The 18461-nt window shown below is 42.3% G+C and overlaps 3 protein-coding genes and 1 long non-coding RNA gene across 5 annotated transcripts; all 4 read right to left on the reverse strand.

Moving 5' to 3' along the window:
• Positions 1-702: 702 nt before the first annotated feature.
• LOC120291886 (disease resistance protein RPP5-like) lies at positions 703-12977 on the reverse strand. Its single transcript, XM_039309678.1, has 10 exons — positions 12467-12977; positions 10099-11193; positions 9637-9924; positions 7414-9549; positions 5843-5996; positions 5579-5640; positions 2711-3049; positions 1080-2568; positions 893-976; positions 703-790 (listed from the first exon to the last, which is right to left on the reverse strand). Exons 4-8 carry the CDS (start codon positions 8392-8394, stop codon positions 1168-1170), a joined length of 2937 nt encoding a protein of 978 aa, XP_039165612.1. The 5' UTR covers positions 8395-9549; positions 9637-9924; positions 10099-11193; positions 12467-12977; the 3' UTR covers positions 703-790; positions 893-976; positions 1080-1167.
• On the reverse strand, positions 4230-6329 carry LOC108959062. Of its 2 annotated transcripts, none has more exons than XR_005549030.1 (4): positions 5718-6329; positions 4824-5386; positions 4658-4710; positions 4230-4456 (listed from the first exon to the last, which is right to left on the reverse strand). It is a non-coding gene; the product is annotated as an uncharacterized LOC108959062 (long non-coding RNA). The 2 variants fall into 2 exon arrangements; XR_005549031.1 differs by lacking the exon at positions 5718-6329 and adding an exon at positions 5579-5712.
• LOC104439802 (disease resistance protein RPV1) lies at positions 8718-12843 on the reverse strand. The gene is made up of 8 exons (XM_039309679.1): positions 12467-12843; positions 10980-11193; positions 10754-10827; positions 10429-10594; positions 10099-10209; positions 9637-9924; positions 9188-9549; positions 8718-8994 (listed from the first exon to the last, which is right to left on the reverse strand). Exons 1-8 carry the CDS (start codon positions 12841-12843, stop codon positions 8718-8720), a joined length of 1869 nt encoding a protein of 622 aa, XP_039165613.1.
• A 2965-nt stretch (positions 12978-15942) lies between the features above and the next one.
• Positions 15943-17342, reverse strand: LOC120291887 (disease resistance protein RPV1-like). The gene is made up of 2 exons (XM_039309680.1): positions 16866-17342; positions 15943-16530 (listed from the first exon to the last, which is right to left on the reverse strand). Exons 1-2 carry the CDS (start codon positions 17340-17342, stop codon positions 15943-15945), a joined length of 1065 nt encoding a protein of 354 aa, XP_039165614.1.
• Positions 17343-18461: the final 1119 nt, after the last annotated feature.

The raw sequence follows: 18461 nt of genomic DNA on the forward strand, positions 1-18461 counted from the left end.
TGCGAATCGACAACATTAATTATTTGACCCAAAAAAAAAAAACATTAATTGCAACAAATCGCCAATTACAGATTCGATTGGCTCTTTAACAAAATCAGCATTAATGAATCAATGACCAAAAAAAGTAGGAACCTTTATTTTTAATTAAACAATACTTTTGCTTTTTTCAATCAATATGTATTTTTTTAGTAATGTGAAGAGGAGAAGCAGAAGAAAAATTAAGATGTGGCTCGACAAAAAGCTCTGTTCTCCATGCTTTGTTATTATTTATAGATGTATAGATGAATACAGAGCATGCTTCCCATCACCATGAACTCGGATTCTATCCAGAGCTGCGAGAGGGAAGAAAATCGAATAAGAAGAGGAGAAGAGAACGATGGATGAAAAATATCCTTTTCCAAGCAGCAGATCAATTCAAAGATGCATCTCTCTCCTTCTCTCTCAGCATCGCAATCATCCTACTCAATTTCACGATCACGAGCGCTGTCGTTCCTTCTAATTAGATCTCCGTCAAATCCATTTCGCATCGCCATCTTATAATGAACTCCTGGAGATTCGGAACCCGATGACTTGATAAACTGAAAAGAATAAAAGCAAAACTTGAACGCGGTGTTGAGCACTTATCTCACCAGCAGAGCTAAAAAAAGTGAAGGCCCGTGATGGTTCACGTCCGTGAAGTCCTCGCAACGTTGCACACGGATGCTGCATCTTGTTTTTCTTCTGACTTCTCTTTCTTCGTGATTGAAGAGCTGAGAGGCAGCGGATGGCTTTTGGATGATGCATCCTAAGGCTACAAATAACAGTAAATGGTGTTTTGGTGAATCACACCTTCATATAAACAGTACAAATAGAACACCAACAAAATATGCAGAAATTCGAGTGGAGGCGTTACCTTCGGCAATGGCTTTGATGCGAGATTCTTGATGCCACTGACAATCGCCTGACGAGAAGAATTTGCCTGGGGTATTTTGTGGCCCTGCACAGATCCAATGCAATATACGCATAAGGAGTTAACGGAACTGATAAAATCCAACTTTGTTTCGGTTAAAATGAATTGTAAACAGAATTGGAGCGAGTACCTTAGAGAGGTGGCCACCCGGTTTCTCAGACTAAGAGATGTCATGTCGAAGACTCAAAAGTTCAACGGTAGTTCGTACAGGACAGAGACTATCCAGCCACAGATCGAGAAGAAGGCCGGATACAGGTGTCCACTTCACATCCACGTTCGAGTAATTCTGATAGACTGGCAGCATCAAAAGGGAAAACTTTCACCTTCCTGAGACAAGGTAATCCTTTGAGCTCGTCAAGGTCTGTTATTCTGCTGCGTGGAGAAATTTTCAGGACTTCCAAACTCTGTAAATATTTAAGACCATCAATCTTTGCCAAATCGCAGTCCTCTAGTTTTAGTTCTGACAGATATATCAGAACAGAAAAGTTTGGCTCTGGAATCTTGCAGCGTTTGAGACGCAGAGTCCATAAGCTTGAGGGCGAGGGAAGTTGTGTGAGGACTAGCTCCTCCATGTAGGATAAAGTGAGTTCCCGGAGCCGAGTGAGGGCACGAAAATCCCCAGGGAGATTGGTGACATTTGGAAGGGACAATTCCAAGGTCTCTAGACTTGGTAATCTCGTGATCCACTCAATATTTGGGCTCCAACTCGATGACCCCGCTTCTGGCTGTTCATCATCACTCAAGCATAGCTCTTTTAGATTCGTCAGATTTGTCAATTTGGAGGCCTCCATGATTTTGAATCCCCCGCAGAGAGTGACTAAACTGGAGGGCAACTCTGGAAGTGCTTGAAGTCGTTCGCACTTACGTACGTCAAGGGTTCGGAGGCAAGGGAGATCACAAATGCCCTGAGGCAGCCCAGCCACAATGGATGACGATAATCTCAAAATTCTCAAGGAGGATAGTCCTGAAATATCGCAACTATCTTGGGCCTCCAAATTTGTGCAGCCAAAGAAATCTATCTCCCTCAGTTTCTCTAACTTCCCAATATCTTTAGGAAATTTTTCTAGGGGAGTGCGTTCCATCTTCAGCGTCTTCAAATTACTCAAACCCTCGACTGACTCTGGTAGTTGTGTGATTCCAGTTTCTGAAAGGTCCATTTCCTCCAGCTGCTTTAGCGTACAGATGGAACGTGGAAGTTCAAACAGCTTCCCACATTTCCTCAGAGAAAGTCTTTCAAGATTAGGAGGAAAAACAAAAGTTTCTGGAACCCAATCAATTTTAGCACCATCCAGAGCAAGACTTTTGAGTTTCGTCAGGTGGCCAAGTGGGGAAATGTCCCCCAAACTTTCACAGTCACGAGCACTAAGTACTTCAAGGTTCTCCAAAGGATCATTCTCGATATCAATTTTTTTTACATCAGTTCCGTCAATCAGAAGTTCCCTCAAAAATTCCTTGCCGCTCAGTTGTAGGATTGACAGCCGGACTCCCTTGCAGTTTCTCAAATTCAAGGATTTCAAGCTCTCCAGTTGGCTGATGAACTCCCAAAGTGCAGGTGACCGAGTACAATCTTCCATTATCAATATCTCCAAACCGGTCGAAGGTGAAGACTTCAACGATGCCTTTAACAGATTACATCCTTATAGGTTCAAGACTTTCAATTTCTCCACCTTCTGCAATGGATGTGCAAAAGAAGATAGCAGACTTTACTCACTTGCACCTAAAATCTTAACACGAGATTTAAAAAGCAAATATCGGCCATACCTCCATGATTTGCTTCCAGGCATGTGGATTTTGGGTGACCGGACTCCTAGACAGATCGAGAATGAGTAATTCCTTCATATCCATATTACGCAGCTCAGGAATGAAATGGCTGGCGTGCCAATTAAGCCACTTCAAATTTGGAAGAAGATTCTCAGGCTCTCTCGCAGTGTTACCCTCCTCCAGTGGGAGCCGACTCGAATTTGAAATAAGATTCTCACTGTTAGCTCCATCCAGTCTGAGGTACCTCAAATTCGATTTTTTGCTTAGTGCTTCACATGTAAAATGGACGTTGCCACCCTCTTCAAATGTGAGACTAATGCCTTGGACACTTCCATCATTCTGTCAAGTGTCGACGGGGGAAACAGATGAGTAAGTTGAAAAACTTTAATTTCTTAATCCTTTTAATCAAATGAGACAAATTAAATTTACAAAAATCAAGTGGGTATCCATTTCGTGCTCCGAATCGTGTTTAAGAACAAATCCTTTTTTTTTCCCTGCTCTAGAGATTGAATAGTTTATACTAGGAAGCACGGACACTCTCCTGAGCCCTTCCGTGTCGAGACACGTAGTGAGTTCCGGCATGCACGTGTCACAGGGTAGAGGTAGCGGGGGTTGGTGTTCTTGAGGGAGGTGGAGGACTCGTGTGGGCGCCACGCCCAGCGATGAGTTCCCACCCAACGCCTCCGCCGCTGCAGATCCGATCTGGCTAGCTAGATCTGCAACAGCCATGGCAACGACGGGGGAATCTCTACGGAACCCAATCGCAACCGATATCGATCTCGCCTATTTGGGCCATGGACAAGCCGGTCGAGGCCAGGAGCCGTCGGAATCTCGACCTCGCCCATCGCGGCCATGGCCAAGCTTTCCACTGGAATGGCATCCCGTGCTTCCACTTGAGGCTGCCGTCGCATTCCTTGACGGTCATGCGAGCTTCTTGGTCTGGAAGACGAAGCCGCCGACGACGACGAAGAGAGGCAAGGGACTCCAGGAAGAGGACGAGAGAGATGGTGGTCTAAGCAGATTTTTTATTTTTTATTTTTTTATTTCACACAGTCCACGTCGACAGCGCTGAGTCTGGGTCGGGCAGTTGCACGGGGCGGAGCGAGGGTCTGACCGGGTTCGGGCACGATGTTCGCCCGGCAGACGGGACACGTGGTTTGCATCAGCGCCACGTTTGGATGCGGACGCAGTCGCAACTAGGGATGAGCGGTTCCCGGTTCCTTACAGGTTCCGCTTGGAACTGAACCTACCTTTCGGGTACAGGTTCCGCTTGGAACCTGGAACATACTCTCAGTACGGGTTCCTCATTTTTGGAACCGGAACCTACCCGTCGAACCAAGAACCTGGGAACCTACCCCGTCACGGGTTCCGGGTCGGTTCTAGGTTCCAACAGGTTCCAACGAGTTTTTTTTTTTTCATTTTTAGTTTAAAAAAATGGAAGACTCATGAAAGACTCAACAGCAAGAATAGGAAACTGCCGAATTATGCTAACGTGAAAATTTATTGAACAGAGGATAAGTCATGTGGAAATAGCATGTTGATTAATCAGAACAAGTTTAGTACAATGTGTGAGAGGTTATACACCAGAAAAGAGCTCATATGAACAGAGGAATAGCCTTCTCAACATTTACATGATTACCTGTCATCCATCCTTGTCTGAGCTTCAATATAAGACAGAGCTGCACATGATTTAATAATGCTTTTTGTATATCTTGTGGATATTATATCTGCTTCAGGTGTCATTTCCTGAAAATGGGCAGTAAACAAGATTGTTCTCCTTTCATGGGAAGATCAATCAATATATTGGTATACACAGGGCCGACAATTCATGATTAGTAAGCACATGAGCTATCATTTAGTGTAGTCTGGTGATGGCGGCTAATGGACATGCAATCCTCTTTACCAAAAAGAGCACAGCAAATGACGAAGATAGAACAAGAAACATACCCAGATAACAGAAAAAGCCAGTCTCTCCACATCTACCCGAAGTGAACATATATCTGCAACATAAATTCACATGTTAAGTTTGATATGGGCAGGACCATGGATTAACCACAGTCAGTCTTTTCTCTGATGTTAAAGAGACATTTTACGGCTCTAAATGTCATATTACCTTGTGAATCAACGATGCGGAATTGTCAGGGGAAGCCCTGTTTTAGAGTCCCCTGTGTTGAATTTCTGCAAGGGCGTGAAGAACATTAAGATAGATTCGACGAGTATGAAAGAGTTGATAGTCTTCCACCCGGATTCTTTAACACGCAGAAACTTTGGGCCCCGCATTTGCTGTTGCTGCGGGTATTGGGGTATTGGCCTCATGATTCTGTGTTCAGACTTGAGACGTATCTTCTTTGGTAGAAGCCATGTTGGATTTTGTTGTCTGGTGGCAAGAGGATGTGCTGCAACTTGTTAAAGGAACTTTTTGAGCAGCTGCTTGGAGTTCCTATTATCACCATCGGCAGTCGGTGTTTGCAGGATTGAGCTCAGTATATTTTTGCCCTTCATAAGACATGCTCATGTTGAATGGTGTCCGTGAGTAGCACCATTTAATGCTGTATGTTGGCCCGGTTGAGTGACCTCAGTTCTCTGTGGCATTGTAGTCTTCCATCAAGGGGAATCGTTGTGAATTCTTCATCAATTATACGACTCCAGCTCCAGATTCGTCCTCTGCATCTCCTCCTACCATCACAAAACAGAAAAACAAACGAAATCCCATCAAAACCCCCATCAATGCACAGACCCCAAATTAAGATTCAAAAGAAACCCTCGCGCACGAGCCGAAGCACAGAAGCCCCCAACAACGAGTAAACCCGCGCCACGAGCCCTAGCAAATCCAACCAAAGCCATCGACGTCCAAAGAGAGGGACAGACCTTGAGGATGAGAATCTCGTTGTCGAGGAGGCGAAAGCCAGCCCAAGCTTCAAAGCCCCGCGCTTTCAAATCGAGCAAAGAGAATACAACACAAATGCTCAAAAGCTTAAAAAGAACGATGCAGAGAGAGAGAGCTTACGGTCTTTGCCACCGCGAACGCTGCCTCTTGTGGGATGATACATGGTTCCACGCGAGGTCCTCCGAGCCGACGAAGATGGGGATGCGGTCGTCTTCTTCGCCGGCTTCTTGTAGACGAGCTTTTACCGAAGATGTAGGTCTTGCCGGAGAGGAACTCGTCGAGGGACTTGAGGCCCGACTCCGTGTGGAGATTCGTCGAGGAACTCATCGAGGGCGAGCACGGAGCATAGTGAGCAACGTCGGGCAGAGACAGAGAGGAAGTGCGAAGTGAAAGTGGGAACTGAGACAGGGTAAATTAATTTGGGGCTTAACCTAATAGGTTCCGGGTTCGGGCGGAGGTGGTGACGGTTCGGAGCAACAACGGCCCAGACAGCCGAGCAAGCGGCAGCAAGAGGTGGTGACGGTGGCTTGGGGACGGCGGCGGTGCCTCACGGCGGTGCGGACGGCAAGACAGCTCGTCGGGCTCAACGGTGAGACGGCTTGTCGGACGAGCAGTGGGTGGTGGGGGTTCGGTGGCCAAGAGGTGGTGGTGAGTAGGGCGTGGGGCAGCGGTGTGGTGGTGGGTGAAGCAGCAACCGGCGAGAGGAAGGAAGAAGAAGAAGAAGAAGAAGAAGAAGAGATAGAGGTGGGAGGGTTCGGCTGAGAGAGGAGGAAAGAGGAGAGAGAGAGAGGGAAAAGAAAAAGTGGGGGCAGGAAGTGACGTGAGGAGGAAAAAGGGCAGAAAAGAGAGAGAGAGAAAAAGAAAGGGAAAGGGGGAAAATTGAAGGGGGGGAAATTCGCGCGGAAGGGATTAGGGTTTTTTTTTTTAACTTTGCCGGTTCCGGTTCCTCAGGTTCCGGTTCCTGAACCGGTCCCCTTAGAACCGGGAACTGAACCGGAACCTCCTCCGGTTCGGTTCCGGTTCCCGGTTCTACCCGGAACCACACTCACCCCTAGTCGCAACACAAATCATTTGCAAAATATATTTTTATATCGATTCTTTTCAAAAGAATATATAAGAGAATTCTGTAGTATCGCGTTCAGCATAAGAAAAAATCGATGTTGAGAACATGTGTTTGAATGAATTACCAAAAAAACATGTGCATTAGAATCAAACAAAAAAAAAAATGATAATTTATTATGTATATTTAAAAATATTCATTTATTATATAATGTGTCATTACGTGTCGAAATTTTTATTTTCTTGAAAAATGACATATGAACATATCATGTTACGTGTCGATACTATTTAGAATTTATGTTATTTATGGATGTTATCTAACGCATTCGTGACCCTCTAAAAGAAATTTCTAAAAGCTTTTGAAAACCCGACCATCCTTTAGAATGGAACATGCGTCACTGAACTTCCAAATCCTGTACCGCTTTCGAAGATCCTTCCCTCGACAATTTTCCTTTCAAAGTCTCTTAATAGTCTGTGCATTCTTAATTCATTATTTTCTCCATCTTCCAAGAAATGCATGTTGCGAAGTTCTTTTGTTTCAAAAGGAGGATAGCAACCACAAGCCTTCCACATGTAAGAGGGAATCCTCTCATCCTTTCCAACAAAAAAACACGCTATGTCCAGGAATATCTCCTTTGTACGTTCATTTAATACATCATAATTTGCGTTCAAGGCAGCTTCCACTTTTCCCTCATGTGGATGATCTCTTAAGTAATCCCGGATAATTCTCCATGTCTCTGGAATGTACTCATCTTTAAATAATTTGCCCAAAACACAGTAGCCATAGCCTTCTACTTGTGAAGAAGAATATGGATACCTCGTCTGATGTCTCTAAAGGGAGTGACCCTGTAGGAGAGTTTGTCGTTGCAATAATCATGTCCTTGTAATCCCTGTAGGGAAGGCCATTGACATTAGGATAGCCATGGCTTTGTAATTTCCGACACTTCCGAATTGTTATTAGGCATTCATCAGACAACTTCGTGTTAGATTCGTCCAGCAAAGCTTCCAGTTTCCGACAGCTAGAAACATAGAAATCACACAAAAAGTCCAGCTCATCAACACCATCAATAGATTGTTGCTCATGGCATCCGACGATTGACAGAGACTTCAACTGTAAGTTTGATAACTCACATATTTTGCTAATAGGACACTTTTTAATGGTTAAAGTCTCCAACGATTCCGATGCAACAAGACCTGGAATCTCAATCAGCTTCTCACATCCTGAAACCTCCAAATGCGTTAGCTTCTCTACTTTCGATGGAATAATTAGTTTCTCCAGTGAACTGCACTCATAAACAAGTAATGCATTCAAAGATTCTAAACCGTTGAGGCCCTCAACAGTACGGAGCTCATAGCAGTTTGATATAACCAAAAGCTTCAGCAACTTTGAGTTTGACAGGTCGTATAACCTTTCAACGAAACCATAGTACTGTACATTCATTTCTTCCAAGAACTCTAGGGCCTCCAGACCTTCAATCTCAACTAGCTTCGGACATTCTGATAGCCACAATTCTTTAAGTTTCTTTAAGCTTGCCGGGATGAATGACCTTTGGAGGAGTTCACATTTAGTCACTGACAATGCTCTCAGTTCTTCGAGTCCACTGAGATCAATTTCTTGAAGCTGAGATTGAGAAAGTCGTAGCTTGGACAAGTTTTTCAAGTTGGAAAAGATTGACCAAGATATTATTGAGTTAAAATTAACAAGTTGCAGCTCTGATAAGGAGGGAGGAAGCTTCATGATACATTGCAAGTCTAGTCCAGATAAAATAAGCTCAGTTAGACGAGGAAGAGAACCAAACTCAGTAGGTGGTGCAGGGACACTAAAAAGAGACAATTCTAACTTCTTCAGTTTAGATAACCTCCTAATCCACCCTAAGCTGGAACTTGGCAACAGATATGATGAAGCTTTAAGCACATCTTCAGAGCCATCAGATAAGAGCAAATTGACCAGATTAGTCAAGTTCGAGAGATCCGGAAAAATACGCAATGCCGCTGATCGAAAATGCAGATAGATCAGACTTTTTGGAAGCTCTGGCAATTCTTGAACCTCATTACAACTTGTCAACTCCAGTCTTTCAAGGTAGAGAATATGATTGATTGTTGTCGGCACTCAGAAATATGAGCACCTAATAGTTTGAGAACTTTCAAAGAGGACAATGCGCCAATTTCAATTGGAATTCCACCAATTAATTCTTCACAATCACTAGCATGGAGCTCTTCCAGATTCTTTAACATTCCAATAGTACTGGGCAATTTCCTTATTGGAGTATTCTCCATCGCTATCACTTTCAATTTCTTGAGATTTCCAATTGAATCTGGTAACTCAGCAATTTTAGTACTGGATAAATTCAACTCTTGCAAAGACTCTAGCTTCCCAATTGAGTCTGGGAGTTTTCTCAACTTAATGCACCCAAAGAGAGAGAGAGAGAGAGAGTTTTCTCAACTTAATGCACCCAGAGAGAGAGAGAGAGAGAGACTCAAGTTTCACAAGCTTCCCAATAGTCTCTGGAAGCGTGCTAATTTGTGTGTACCTTAGAATGAGGACAGATAGAAACTTCTTATCACCAATACAATCAGGAAGGCATTCAATTTGTATGTTTGACAGATCCAACTCCTTCAATGAACCCGGGAGTTTCAGAAAACATCCACTAGAAGCAAGGAGCTTCAGATTCGTAAGCCTTCCAATTTCTTCAGGCAAATCCTTAAGAGAGAGGCACTCTTTAAGATTTAAGTGAATCAGGCACTTTAGCTTCCCAATGGAGGGATCAATCTCAACCAAGTTTATGCAATTGTAGAAACTCAACCTCTCTAGACTGAAGCATGCAGAGAAGTCTGGTGTTCTAGTTATGCCTTCGCAACCTCTGAGGTTTAGAACTTTCAGATTCTTTGCCATCTAACAAAAATGATTCACCATCAAGAGAAGAAAATAGTATCTATTACATCATACGCCAATTAGAATCAAAGCGAATGCATATCATACCTTGATTAGGCTCCATCCGCTCCAGTCATCTGTGATGCTGCCTGCAACGATCTCAAAGACAACCAAATTCTTCATAGATAGATTGGTTACCTCAAGATCAAGGAGCCTAGGAGAATACCAAGAAATCCACCTTAACTTCGAAAAATCATCCCTAGAGTCTCTGGCAAAGGTTCCCTCCTCTAATTCAAGGAACCTTAGGTTGGGCAACCTACTAAGTTCGTCATGCGTAATTACAAGTGGTTGATAATCACTTCCAGTTAATATGAGTGCCTGAACTTTTTTCTTTCTCTACCAAAGCAAACACAAATGAACAAGCATGAATTTGAAAAATATATATATTAGTAAGAATTTGACAAATTTTCATATTCTCATTTGGGGTAAAAGAATCGAGAGGCCTCTAAGTGGGTATGTAAACTCTTTTCTACACGTATCCAACTCATGAAAACAGTGAATTTTGTTTACCTGTTTTGTTCTTACAATGTCCACGGCTTCCTCACAAATCCACACCTGGCTACGCTCTCCAGGATCATGCAAGCACTCCCTCAAAACAATTTGCCTCCCAAGATCTTTGAGCTAGTCAAGCATCCATAATACATCACCATCAACAATCTTTACCAGAGGCATTTGCATAAGAACCTGTATCCCAGTCTCAGGAAAAAAATTGCAAGCTTTCCACATGTAAATTGCATTCGTCTTTTTGGTGTTGTTGACAAAAAAGCAAGCAATGTCAAGAAAAATCTCCTTTTCCTCATCCCCTAATGCTTCATAACTGATCATCAACTATTGTCAGACATCCTTACGAGGTATTCTTGCTAGCCTCTCCACAGTCTCTTTCCATATCTTCTCTGGTTGGCGATAGAGAAATGAGCCTATGACCTCAAGAGCCAAATGAAGCCCTTTGGTTGTGACAACAATTTCTGATGCAGGAATATCGTATTGATATGGTGGATAATCTTTTCTAAAAGCATGTATGCAGAAAAGCTTAAGAGCTTGATCAAACTTCAGTTCCTTTAATTCGTATATCAAATCCTCATCCAGGACTTTTAGAGTAGCTTAATTCCTGGTTGTAATGATTATCCTACTTCCTGAACCAAACCAATCTCATTCCCCTACTAACTTCTCTAGTTGTTCTTCCTTATCAACATCATCCAAAACGATGAGGACCTTTTTGCTGCGAAATCTTGTCCCGATCTGGTTAATCCCATCATCAATGTCATGAATGTTGTCCACGAATCTAGAGTCGAGAATGTCTACAACTATTTCTGCAAATTTACTAGGCCCCCTTTTTCTAATGATTCTCGAACATCTCCAAGAAAGCAGCAATCATCGAAATAAGAACAGACCTGGTTGAAGACAACCTTCGCAAGAGTTGTTTTGCCAACACCGCCCATCCCATGAATACCAACAAAACAAACACCTTCACAATCAACATCCAACAGCTTCATTATGTCTTCTACACGATCATCCACTCCAACCAGCTGATTTTTCACATACTTATGCTTTATCTTCAACTTTACCAAAACCTCTCGGATGATCAACTTAATAGCTTCCCCATGCCTGCCACATATACGAACTGCCTCAGTTGAAAAAAGACGGTAAATAGAGATGTTATCATTTCTTTCAAGTCAAAGCAAAAGTATTTGGATTTATGCATAGATGATTCACAAACAAGGAGTCAGTTAAGAAACATGCACATAATACAAAGGTAAAATTTTACACATGAGACGGAGGTCCAATGTTTTATACCTCTTTCCCAACAATGTAAATCTGTCTTCAAGCTTTCTCTTTGTTTTTTCTTTTTTTTTTAGTTCTTTTTATACCATCAATAGGAAATGCAACTTAAGCTTAAAGTTCTTCCTACTTCATGAATGATTTCCAAGCTAGATTGAGCAAGATGGAATAAATAACTGGACCTACAAGTTAAATTAAAAAAATTGAGTTGAGTAAGAGCAGAAAGAAAACTTAAGAAGAAGAATTGATGAAAAGAACACGCAGAAAAAGAGTGAAAAATATCCAGTGAATGGTAAACGAGGGGCAAAGAAAAGAAGGAGGCTTGCTAAAATGAAGCATTCCTCAGAAACCACTAGTTGCTTCACTCCTTAAAACATCAGAGTAAATTTGTGATATTAGATTTCAGACAAGGCAAATAACATACAAACAAAAGCTTTGAATATCTTGGAACTTAACACACCCTCGAGTATATGTAGGTTCTAGATCTACGGAATCCATGTGTATGATAGAGGAGGTGTGCAACATTATGTCATTGCAAATGCCTTCTTGATATGATGCTTAATATCATTTACCCACCTGATGTTTTTTGCTTGGTCTCTGTTTGAACTGTACTCTGAAGTTTGAAATTGCATTCTAGACTAGCCAAATGACTGAAATTTTTTTGCAGAACTTCCTGATTTGGTTGGTATACAAGTGACCACGACCAAAATGGAGAGTTAATTAACTCATCAGTTTTCTCCTATCGATTATCACTTACCACTGATGAAAGGCCCATCAAAGTGAGGAACAGAATAGAGATTATCCAGGCTCATTAATTTTGAAAGCTGGTTGCTGACTACTAAAATGGAGCCTGCCAGATTTCATGAGTCTATACATCAATGACAACACCAGACACAGAATATACTAGCATCCAACTGAGACCCAGACAATGTACAATTATTGCCAATCAAACCGTCGAAATTCCCAGAAATCTTACCTATGCAGAAAATGGCAAAGATTGAGGAATTCAAATTGTACATCCTAATACAACCATCAGATTGCATATAAATGACACGAAAATAATATCAAAAGAACAGAAAATTGGAAAATTAGTAATTACCCTCTCGTTTTGAGGTCCCATCCCTTCAATTCAGCAACTTCAACAAGAGCATCCTCCCACCTCTTCACTTCCTCATCCCCAAACTTCTTCCTGTGCTTGGCCATGGCATTCCTATACAGCCCAGTCCTGAGCTTCACATCCGAGGGCGACGCGTCGAAGAACACCGGCAAGATCTCCTTATTCCCCTTCGATCGAGCCACGCAGTCCACCATGTGGGCGACCTCGCGGAGGCACCACGAGCTCGATGCGTAGTCCTTGGAGAAGATGGGCACGTAGATCTTGGACACGTCGAGCGCCCGCATGAGCTCGCCGCTGATCTCCCTGCCGACGCGGAGCTCCTCGTCATCACGGTAGACGCGGATTCCGGCACCGAGCATGTCGTGGTAGAGGCAATCGGTAAACCCCGTGCGAGTGTCCGGCCCCCTGAAGCTCAGGAACACCTCGTACTCCTCGCCGGCCGGCGCTGGCGTGTCGCCGCCGCTCGCCGCGGCTCCGGGGTTGCTCGTCTCCTCTCTCTTGACCGTCGCGGCGGGCTTGCGGAAGATTTTGGACGCTTTCGATTTGACGAACGCGAGCACGGTCGGAGCGAGAAGTCCCAAGGCCCTGACAAAGATGCAACGAAGTTTGGAGACTGGCTTTTTCATTTCCATCTTTTGGGTTGGTGACCTTTGAGGCGGAAGAGAAAAAGGAAGAGTAAGAGAGCGGCATACAGTCCGCCGAGCATCATGGCGGCGAACATGGAGGACACGCCGCGGGGCGCGCGGTGGTAGCCGAGCGGCAGCAGCTGGCAGGACGAGCACCACGCGAAGGAAGAGCCGCACGTCGTCGGGGAACGACACGGCGCGTGCAGGATGAACTTGAACCCCGTTGCGATCGCGAGACGATCGTCCAAAGAGAGATTGTGCAGTAACCTTGGCGTTCGGTCTGCTCAAAGAGTTGACTTTGGGACTGTCGATGCGCTTCGGGACAAAGCAATCCGTCCAGCACGAAGGAAGGGCGGGTCGGGAGAATTTGGTTCCTGGACCAATTGAATCTCGGCCGCTGATCTTGTGGGCAGGTGGTGGGGCCCGCCTGGTCCACAGGTGGAGATTAAGAGCCGTGATTCATTTGGTACGTTGTATTCGAATCCAGGTAAATAGTTCTCAAAGAGTGGGGGGAAATGATAATGATAGGAAGCCAAATGGATTTTGAGAATTAAAAAGCAACTTGCATACTTTACAAGTCAATAATTTCCCGTAAATACGGGCTTTTTAATACGTGTACACAAGATAATCATAAGATAAATTGAATGAGGATCATTATAAATGGTGGCCTCCATCAATTTTTTTTTTTTTTGATCGAGAACTTCATGAAATCTGATGGTAATAACTTTTTAAAGTTCAAAAAATATATGACAAGTTATTATTCATATTTATCTAAATACTAAATACTTTTTCTCTATAAAAAGTTTACTATGCACATTGAAAGTCAAATTTATTTAAAAGAAAATATTTGTTATCCGTGAGTTAATATTATTAGTGAGCCAAAAATACCTTAAATACATGAAAGTTTGTTACCTTTTTGTATTAAAAATAACCGAGCATTAAAAATTGCAAAATGAAATGCACAGGGTTATGTATGGATTTATATTAATGACCTTATAATTCATCGGTAGGACTCCATCTCTTACCATCTTTCTTCCCAAAATGCTATCAATATGTTATATGCCTTCTTATATGAACCAATTTGCTGTATTGCCTTATATGGTGTTTTTTTTTCAGGTTTTCTCAAGTCCGCGTGGGACCCATCTTGGTTCTTCTCCCTGAAGTGTATCAAAATCCAGAATCTCAAATCATTCATCGTGGCATTCCTTTGTTTTTTTTTTTCTTTATAGGTGAGAACAATGTGAATGAATGGGACCAAATGAGCTTCAATTATAAGTCTATAAAATTTGAGTCCTTATATTTTCATATTGCAACAACTTGGTCAATGAGAGCGGGACAATAGGGTTTGAATAAGGTGTCACTTCTAGCGGATTTTAAAGATGGTGAAGTGAACATGACAAAACATGACAGACCAAATTGCACACCGAACAAGATGGAAGCATTCACAGATTATATATGGGACATTGAAATCAACTCATAAGAGACCGATGTGGTAATAACATTCAACTTTGGAATTTCAATTTATGTCTAGATTAGATGAAGCTTGGGTGACCTTTTGAGAAAATGTATATCTGTGTATCAAAGCACAAAATAAGTCATGCTCAATGGGGGATCAACCAACATAGACAATTTCTCAGGTGAATTAATTTAGGAGTATGCTACAAGCTTTTTATGACGCTTCAACAATGCCAAGAGAGAGCATATTTAAATACCAAATTCATTTTTTTCCACCTCTTTGACTCATTTTGACGCCATCATATTGATCACATCACTATGCCATCCATTAGCTAAGCAACAATTTGTACCGCGAGGCTAAGTATTACTGCAAGAGAGCTTTCTGTACAGCTAAAGTAGCACAACAAAGACTCAAGCGATGGGCATCTCCGCCAAACCACGGGCGCTTGTGTAACTCAATTATTTTCGGAATTTCTTCTTAAATCATTTCACACGATGGATGTGCTTTTCTTTTTTATATTGTTGTTTCAAACATTAGTAAAATCTAAATTTTCACGAATTGAAAAATCTTAATCTTTGCTCACATTCAAGTTTTGGGCATATGTTTGGCCCGCTGTTTCTAAAATTACCTCAGAAAACGGTCTCATTTATTCTGGTAATTTTTCCAATTTTTTTCATCCTTGAGAAGGAGAGGCTTTGATAGCAAATGCGGAAAATGAATAAGGAACAGTCTGGACATCTTTTAGCTTGTTAGATGGAACATTATGTCTGTTACAGAAGTTAAAACTCGTGCAATAAATTGAGGAAAGAAAACAAAAGCCTCCGTCTTGGTGAAACTTTCGTCATCACCATCCTACAATCAACTCCGGGAGATTCGGGAACCCCACGACTTGATTAACTCAAATGGAGAATGGCAACAATGAAGGCAGCGTTCAGGATGAATTTTCCCAGCAGAGTCGACGAAATCACGGGCCTGCGAGGGCTCACTATTGCCGAGTCCTTGCATTGTCGCCCATGGACCAGCATCTTATTTTCTCCTTCATCGCCTCTTTCTCACCGTGATAGAAGAGTTGGGTGGCAGTGGACGGATTTTGGATGCATCCTACAGGCTACAAATAGAATGTGAAGAATGTGCCCGGGCTATTTTGTGGCCCTGCACAGATCCAATGTCCAATGCAATATACAGATAAGGGATTCGCGGAAACGGTAAAATCCAAATTTGTTTTGGTTAAAAAGACTTGTAAACAGAAGTGGAGCATGTACCTTAGCGAGGTCGCCCTTTAGTTTCTTAGACTTAAAAGGAAATGTCCTGTCAAAGACTCAAAATGTCGACTTCACATTCACATTTGCGATGCAAATGGAAGATATAGGCATAGGCTAACTGCGAATGTCCACTCCACATTTACATTCACGTAATTCCAATAGACTGGCGAGATCACAAGAGAAAACTTGCACCTTCCTGAGACGGGGTAAATCTTTGATTCCATCAAGGTTGGTTATGCTGCATTTGGAAATTTCCAGGACTTCCAAAAGCTTTAAATTTTCAAGACCACCAATCTTTGCTAAACCGTAGTTGTCTAGTTCCAGTTCTGACAGATACTTCAGACCAGACAAATATGGCTCTTGAATCATGCAATGTTTGAGACGCAGAGTCGATAAGCTTGAAGTTGAGGGAAGTCGTGTGAGGTCTAGCTCCTTCATGTAGGATAAAGAGAGCTCCTGGAGCTGAGTAAGGGCACCGAGGTTCCTGGGGAGATTGGTGACCATTGGAGGGGACAATTGCAAGGTCTCTAGACTTGGTAATCTCGCGATCCACTCAATATTGGGAATCTTTAGATTCAATAACCTCATCGGCCATTCAAATTCTGGCTGCTCAGCATCTTTCAAAAGTAGCTCTTTCAGATTCGTCAGATATGACAAGTCGGAGGCTATCATTTCTTTGTATCCCCAGACGAGACGAGTAAACTGGATGGCAACTTTGGTAGAGCCTGAAGTTGGTCGAAGTCGAGTAGGTCCAGGGTTTGGAGGCACGAGAGATGGCAAATGCTCGAAGGCAGCCCGGCAACATCAAATGATGATAATATCAAAATTCTCATAGAGGATAATCCTGAAATACCACAACGAACTTCACCCTCCAAACTGCAGCAGGAGAAATCTATCTCCTTTAGGTTCTCTAAGTTCACGATATCTTCAGGAAATTTTCATAGGGGAGTGTGCGCCCTCTTTAGTGTCTTCAAATTCCTCAAATCCTTAACTGACCATGGCACTTTCATGATTCCAATGTATGAAAGGTCCATTACCTCTAGCAGCTCCAGCTTCCCGATGGAAGTCAGAAGTTTACTGAACTTCCAACAATTCCTTAAAGAAAGTCTCTGAAGTTTCTGAAGAAATCCAACAGTATATGGAAGCCCATCGATATCAGCAACATTCATAGCAAGACTTGAGAGACTCCTTAGGCGGCCAATTGTGGATATATCTTGCAAATATTGACAGTCACAAGCACTAAGTATTTCAAGATTCCCCAAAGAACCTTCCGGGAAACATATACTGTAAATGCCAGTTCCATCAATCAGAAGTTCCCTCAAAGATTTCATGCAGCACAGTTTTTGGGGCAACTGCCTGACTCGGCTGCACTTTCTCAAATTTGAGGAACTCCAGTTCTTCAGATTACTAATGAATGGCCCATTTTGAGATATAACTGAGTGCAATCTTCCAGTATCAAAATCTCCAAATTGGTTGGAGCTCGAAAGTTCAATGACGCAGGTAACTGAACACATCCTTGTAGGTTCAAGATTTTCAATTCATCCACCTTCTGCAATGTGGAAAAGAAGATTCAAACCCTAACCACTCGTATCTATCATCTTAAGACAGATTTGAAAAGCAAATATTTGTTGGAAAAATATGACTTCGAATTGGGTAGAACAATGAAGTTGGATCTTTAGAGTACTCAAGTCGGACTTTGAGTTGTGATATCACTTTAAGGATTTATTTGCCCCATTACGTTACTAATGGTTACCGGCAAATTTCCTCCATGATACAACAAAGTCTCAAGTGAGAATACTAGATAGCAATTCTAGTATTTCTCCACAGTCTCTCATGGGAAACAATTAGAAACAATTGATGTAATTTCTCTCGAAAGAAAACGAAAAAATGGAAGAATATATATGTTTGATCTCAAAACAAACATACTTATCTTTGTCATTTGAATAGAGGCAACCCTTCAAAATGTTGCAAAAGAACAAAGACAACATTTCGTGGACAAGTATGTCTCAAATGTTACGTTGAAAAGACATAAAAAATTCGGAATTAAATAAATAAAAATAAAAAATAATCGAAACTTTTCATGAATGGTCACACTGTTTCAACAAGACTCTATAGTTAATTTTAATAGAAATAAATCCGAATTTTTCAATAAATAAAATTAATGATTGTCTGGTAGTGTCAAATCCCGTCCACGTGCGCACTCACATATTTTCGATGTGGTGTCACGACCTCTGTTTTTTCGGCACCCACATCGGGGCGGGCGCCTTGCGGAGGCTAATGGCTCGACTGAAATTAGTTATGCCCGGACTCTCCCAAGTCTACCAATTCACGACTTTAATAATCTGAGTTTTTAACCGTAAATCAATTTTTAAAATGGAGTCGCCATCGATCGATTTTGGATGGGTTGATTAGAAACCCAAGCGAAGTATCGGGAGAAATACTCGCTCCCGAGCAACGAGAATTATTAGGATCGGAGACTTGATTACACTAGTTAATCACTAATGCCCTTTCGGTACCTAATCTTGTTTAAACCCTAAGGCTTTTTTGATGTTCGATGGATTTTCCATGCAATTTGGGGAGGAAAAACATTTTTAGGTCTTTTCTCATTTTTGGACATAAAAGGGATTTTTGGA

The sequence above is a fragment of the Eucalyptus grandis genome, chromosome 3, assembly GCF_016545825.1.
Source record: "Eucalyptus grandis isolate ANBG69807.140 chromosome 3, ASM1654582v1, whole genome shotgun sequence".
In the NCBI taxonomy this organism is placed as follows: Eukaryota; Viridiplantae; Streptophyta; class Magnoliopsida; order Myrtales; family Myrtaceae; genus Eucalyptus; species Eucalyptus grandis.

Excerpts from the sequence above, each read along its gene's own strand:
- LOC120291886 (XM_039309678.1), bottom strand. The coding sequence starts at position 8,394 with ATGAAGCTTCCTCCCTCCTTATCAGAGCTGCAACTTGTTAATTTTAAC. Across the intron at positions 5,641-5,842 it reads CGGCAAGACCTACATCTTCG|CGCGGGGCTTTGAAGCTTGG; the intron begins GTAAAAGCTCGT and ends TCGATTTGAAAG. Across the intron at positions 3,050-5,578 it reads ACGAGATTCTCATCCTCAAG|AATGATGGAAGTGTCCAAGG; the intron begins GTCTGTCCCTCT and ends GACACTTGACAG.
- LOC104439802 (XM_039309679.1), bottom strand. The coding sequence starts at position 12,843 with ATGCTCGGTGCCGGAATCCGCGTCTACCGTGATGACGAGGAGCTCCGC. Across the intron at positions 10,828-10,979 it reads CGAAGGTTGTCTTCAACCAG|ATCGGGACAAGATTTCGCAG; the intron begins GTCTGTTCTTAT and ends GGGATTAACCAG. Across the intron at positions 10,210-10,428 it reads CAAGAATACCTCGTAAGGAT|CTCAAAGATCTTGGGAGGCA; the intron begins GTCTGACAATAG and ends ATGCTTGACTAG.
- LOC120291887 (XM_039309680.1), bottom strand. The coding sequence starts at position 17,342 with ATGTGTTCAGTTACCTGCGTCATTGAACTTTCGAGCTCCAACCAATTT. Across the intron at positions 16,531-16,865 it reads GGAAGCTGGAGCTGCTAGAG|TTTACTCGTCTCGTCTGGGG; the intron begins GTAATGGACCTT and ends GTTGCCATCCAG.